General features: G+C 38.7%; 1 protein-coding gene across 1 annotated transcript; it reads right to left on the bottom strand.

The window, feature by feature from the left end:
* Positions 1–1,919: 1,919 nt before the first annotated feature.
* On the bottom strand, positions 1,920–3,567 carry LOC119333016 (probable indole-3-pyruvate monooxygenase YUCCA11). Its single transcript, XM_037606060.1, has 5 exons — positions 3,393–3,567; positions 2,956–3,071; positions 2,402–2,635; positions 2,192–2,314; positions 1,920–2,099 (listed from the first exon to the last, which is right to left on the bottom strand). The coding sequence occupies exons 1-5, from the start codon at positions 3,565–3,567 to the stop codon at positions 1,920–1,922; spliced, it is 828 nt and encodes a 275-aa protein (XP_037461957.1).
* Positions 3,568–5,697: the final 2,130 nt, after the last annotated feature.

The raw sequence follows: 5,697 nt of genomic DNA, 5'->3' as shown, positions 1-5,697 counted from the left end.
CACTAAAAAAGTTGCAAAAAAAAGAAAAAAGTTCATGGATTTTAAAAAATGTTCACTAGACAGTTTGCAAAAAACTGAAAAGAAATCACAGATTTTAAAAAAGTTCTAGAAAATTGAAAAAGGTTCATGCTTTTGAGAAAGAAAACAGAAAAAAGGAAAATAAAAAAAACTGTAGAAAAACTGGCGAAATAAAACACAAGTAATATAATTAGAGCCTTCGTTGTAGTGTTACATAGTAGACGCATAACAAAAAAGAGGAAAAACAGTTTATTGGCACGTAAGTTGTTGTGGCCGAGTTGGTTGTCCTAGTTGACTTGATCCGTTAGGTGGAGAGATTGTAACCTACTTTTGCCCAGTTTTTGAAGTTTGGAAAAACAAAACAAAATCTGAATGGGCCATGCCCACGCCGTTAGTTGAGAGGTCCTCTTCGGCGCCCTCAGCGCCGCTTAGGCTAGCTGGCGCTCGAAGGCAGCCAGTAATGGGCGGGCCCAGCATCGCTGGCGTCCAGCAAAAATGCTCCAAAAAGAAACGTGAATACTGCGCTACTATTTTGCAAATACGGGAATGAACCAGCATGCCAACGCTATAAACACGAGCGACTAACCACTGCACGACCATCGCTTTGATGTCATCAATTGAAAAACACACTATTTGACCATTTTTCCTGTCCCAGTATAAATTATTTGGGAAAAAAAATCATAAATATGAAAAAGATTTCATGAATTCTTAAAAAGTTCATCTATTTCAAACGCAGTTCACGGATTTTCACAAAACAAATTCATAAAATCCAAAAAAGTCCATAGATTTTGATAAAAAAAATCACAATTTTGTAAATAGTTCTCTGAATTTTGAAAAAATCTCATGGATTTGAGAAAATTTCATGGATTTAAGAAAGGTTCATCGATTATGATAAAAAAAGTTCACAAATTTGAAAAGAGTTCACCAAATTTTGAAATAAAGTTCACGGATTTGAAAAAACTTCATGGATTTAAAAAATCACCGATTTAGATAAAAAAAGTTCGCAAATTTCAAAAGAGTTCACCGAATTTTGAAAAAAGGTTCCCAGTTTATAAAAAGTTCACCAATTTTGGTTAAAAAGTTCACTAATGTGAAAAAGGTTCACTAGTTTTCAAAAAGGGTTCACAAATCTGGAAAAGTTCATGCATGATTTTTTTTAAATCCAATGAACTTTTTCTTAAATGTATGATTTTGAGGGAGGTGGGCCCCCCAATCCTCCTATATCCAATCCAGAGTGTCCACGTTGCACATTACGTAAAGTACATAGATTAGTTTACATAGGTGTAGCATTGTCCTTGTATTAATTGCACTTAGTCCCTTGTTTATTTTCGCGAGCACTTAGTCCCTTGTTGTAAAACATCATGTTCAAGGGGATGACTTCTGCATGTGTAAATTCAAGTAAATAAAATACTGTAGGTAACTGTTCAATAAAAATTACAAAGCTCTTTGCACAATGTGAGTATAAAGCCCTTGATTATATTATAAAAGTAATGCTTACTCCCTGGCACATATGAACCTTGAAATAAACAAAAATCTATTTCTATCAAATATAGATGAAGATAGATAGACAGGTGGCAGTGGATAGATTTTTCAAAGAATCAACCGTCTAGCACACTAGCCCAGGTAAACTACATGTAAAAGATAAAAAACAAATCACGAACACGCAAATGACCTTTGCGTTTCATTGCATTAGAAGGATGGGGGAAAGTTATAGTCCTCCTAGGAGGTTAATTTTACAGTAGATCATACAACTCAGTGGACATCCCAGGATTGGTGCAGAACAACCTGCAGGCCTTGTGCCCCTGCCTTAGCCCATCATCGGATCTCATCCTTGATCTTGTTGAGGAGCCCAGTGATGGAAGGCATCGCGTTGTCGAAGACGCATTCACTGATTTGATAATCTAGTCGGACATAGCGCCTATCACTGATTTGATGTCATTGGCAATATTCTTGGCATCTGTTGCAATACCAGCCAATCCTCTCCTTCCTAACCCAGCACAATAGAGCCCATTTTCACCTTTCCAATGATTTGGATATTCTTCGATGGGCAGTCCATTGCCATTTAACATGCTCTCACCATTCTGGGATAAAAAAATATAGAGCTTGTTAGGAGATTTGACAATTGTTGCACCAAGAAAAAAACTCAGACATATTCAAACATCGATGTTGTTACCTTGAGCCATATATTTGCTGTGCTTTTGTATCCAGTTGCAAACACAATCACGTCAAATGATATCTTTTTACTGCATTGAAATTCAACTATATCGCCCATGATCTTACTAATGCTCCCCTGTACCTGTAGGAGATGAATAGAATATTGATAACTTGGCATACAAAGACAACATATGTTATGAAATCTATGTCTTGTCAAGAATATACTTACTTTGATGATACCTTTTTTGATTAACCCAACAGTGCCAACATCAATAACAGCGGATCGGCCGGTTTTTGACTTGACGATCATTGGACCCATTTTTGGCCTTCTGATGCCATACCTCGATAGGTCTCCAAATATTAAATTTGCCGCCATCACAAGGAGTTTATCCACTAGATTCAGTGGAAGGCGGCGAGCAAGTGTCATCCCCAACCGGATTAATTCCTTTGTCATTACATGAATCTGCAACCACAAAACTTGTCACATCTCTTTTGAAGCCTGCATCATCGAATAAAAATTCATAGAATCATCTTCTTTCAAGAGTTAAATTTTCAGTGTAGTTCATCTAATTGCTTAGTTGTTTGTGCATGTTATAAAATAGTTTATCGCTCTATACCATGAAATACTTTCTAGTAATAACTCTAAAAAATAGCATCCTTCTAATGGTGGCTATAATAAGAAATTGCCATGTACCCACCAAAAATATATAGTGCCCGTAGGGTGGGGGTGGGGGATTCCCTAGTGTTTTCAGGTCAAAAATAATATATAGTGCGTGTACATACCGGGCTTCGTATAACAACTGAAGTATTGGCACCATGGGCCGCAAGGTCATAAGCAATTTCCATTCCAGAGTTGCCAGATCCAACGACCAATGCATTCATGCCAGAGTAGCTCTTGCCTGACTTGTAGCTTGAGGAGTGGATGACATCACCCGGAAAACTTTGCAGTCCGGGGATCATTGGAATATTCTCTGCACTATTCTCACCACTTGCCACAACAAGAAACTTTGATGTGAACCTAACTATTGTGCTCTTTGCCATGTCATGTGCCACGATGGACCAACATTTTTCGTCATTGTCAAATGTGGATGACTCCACACTAGTGAGATACTTGGGTTGAATATTGAAACGCTCAACATAGTCATCTAAGTACTTTACAAACAAGGTTTTTGGTATGTATGTTGGAGCATCTAGTGGGTATGACATGTGTGGCAACTCACAGAACTCCTTTGCAAGATGCAGCTTGAGGCGATCGTAGGCGCGGTTGCGCCAAAGCGACGCGTTGCAATTTTCACGCTCGACAATGACATAGGGAATTGAGAATTGGCTAAGGCATGCTGCTGTTGCAAGGCCTGCTGGCCCAGCGCCAACAATCAACACTACAACATTCTCCATTTCAAAGAGAATAGTTGACAAAGTTGTGGGATGGGTGCAATGGTAGGCTGGAGTGTTTGCTTGTTTCCTCGATAAATCTTTGGATGCATATATGGGCATATATATACCGGTATGTTTCATGTGTCAATCTATTTAGAATGAGGAATGAAAAAGGCAAAGATTTATTGACGCCTTATTCTGGTGTGTACTAGTATTCCGTCTAAATATTGAACGTTGGTGTGAAAGCATGTCCTGATACATTAGAGGATACAAAATAGGCAGGAAACGCACTCTTGATCGATTGGTTTTTTTGGAAACTTATCAACCGGCTTTGGATATGTTTATACTAAAATCTCTTTACAATTTCTTTCCGTTCGTGCTGTCATCAATGAAAATTCATATGGGATAAGGATATGTTTCATACTAGAGGCAAACGCACGCCTTGCCACGCCGTTTTCTCTCAAGGCATTTTTTCACGCTAATTTCTCTCAAGCATTTTATTGGTCACGGGTTCATCAAAATATTATTTCTTTCTTTTTATTTTTTGGTCCAAACTTCTATTCTTCGTTCTTCCCCGTGCCTTGCAATTTCTATTTTTCTACCGACATGCGGATGGTTGTGTTATGGCAACCGTGCATGCTTTGCCGTGACAATAATTTTTGGCACGCTACTATGGTTCTGGGTCATCACTTATCACCAAATAACTGTGTAGTTTGTGGCGGACTGTTAAATGTAATGCAATATGATTTTTTTGTCCACTTCAAAACGTTGGACATCTAGATGTACACCTAAAATTATGAGGCCTCAGATAAGCTATCAAGCATGTATGTTAGGAAGCAACAATTTTGGTATAAACGAACAATAATCCCTGATTTCCTACAACATGTACCAGCTTCATGTTAAGTATGTTGCAGCTTGGACCATCAGCAAGAACAACTTCAGTCCTGCTCCCCAGCTTCCTCTGCTCAAATTAATCACAGCCCGTAGTCACTGTTGTCTGGATTTTATTTGAACTATTGCTAGGAGTAAATATATCCTAACCATGTGACCAGGTGCAAAGATTTCTTTGCACTACAAATTGCAAAGACTAATAGCTTTGTTCCTCTTTGTTATTTGCCAAACGTATGACAAATTGGCCACAATATTTACACAATGCTTGGCAAATACAAATGCTATGTATCCATGTTCGCACCGGCAAAAAAGAACAATAAACACAAATAGTGGGAAATAGAATAAGAGCTAAATGACATACCTTTTCAGCTGAATTCTTCAACCAGCAAGATTCTGAAATAATATTTACCAAAAAAAAGCAATCCTTTTCCTTGTAATTCCAAGATAAATAAAACATCCATCAGACTGAACTGATTGGTCATGAAAGGGATTATAAGGTAACATATTAGGATCACATCTAAAAAATGTGACACCAATGTGCATGTTGCATAACCCATGAGAAATAAAAGCGATAAGCAAGATCCAAAAGCATACTTAAATGGTCAACTAACCAATCCAGATCTAGCCAAAGACAAATAGTGTATATGTTCATGTGACGACTGATGAAACTGAAACTGTGAAATTAGCAGGATAGTATAGTTGTTGAACCGGTAAATAGCTTTTGAGGTTTCATGCTATAATACACCTTTTAGGCTTTTAAAGTGTAACGTGAATTTTGAATCCTTGAACAGGGGAAGAAGGCTAGCCTTGTCGAAGAATATTGTATAGATAAAATAACTGTTATTTTACAACCAAGACCAAACCAAGCTTTGAACTGGTGATAACACAGTACTGCAACAAGCTTCAGACACCTAAACTTTGAACACATGAACCATCAATGTAAAGCGGCTTTGCTGGAGAAAATAGCAGAACTGACCTGTAACAGATGCACATGATTCTTCAGTGGCGAGCATAATTGGAGCACCAGTAAGAAAATTCTTCATGATTTTGCCAAGTGTGCCCCCACGCCCCAACCATGCTTGTAAGCCAACTACCCAGGTAGGCGTACGGCCGTGCCGCAAGCAGCTGCATCCATGCCTCGGCTCTCCCCTGGACACAACCGCGATCAACGACACCGCTGCGCCACCCAGCTTCGCCCATAGCCGTGCCATACTGGTTGCCTTGCCGCGTTCGTGCAACTTCTCCCTCTTGTAAAATTGC

Source organism: Triticum dicoccoides, chromosome 7A, assembly GCF_002162155.2.
Source record: "Triticum dicoccoides isolate Atlit2015 ecotype Zavitan chromosome 7A, WEW_v2.0, whole genome shotgun sequence".
In the NCBI taxonomy this organism is placed as follows: Eukaryota; Viridiplantae; Streptophyta; class Magnoliopsida; order Poales; family Poaceae; genus Triticum; species Triticum dicoccoides.
The sequence above is the reverse complement of the archived record's forward strand: the minus strand, read 5'-3'. Positions and strand labels throughout refer to the sequence as shown.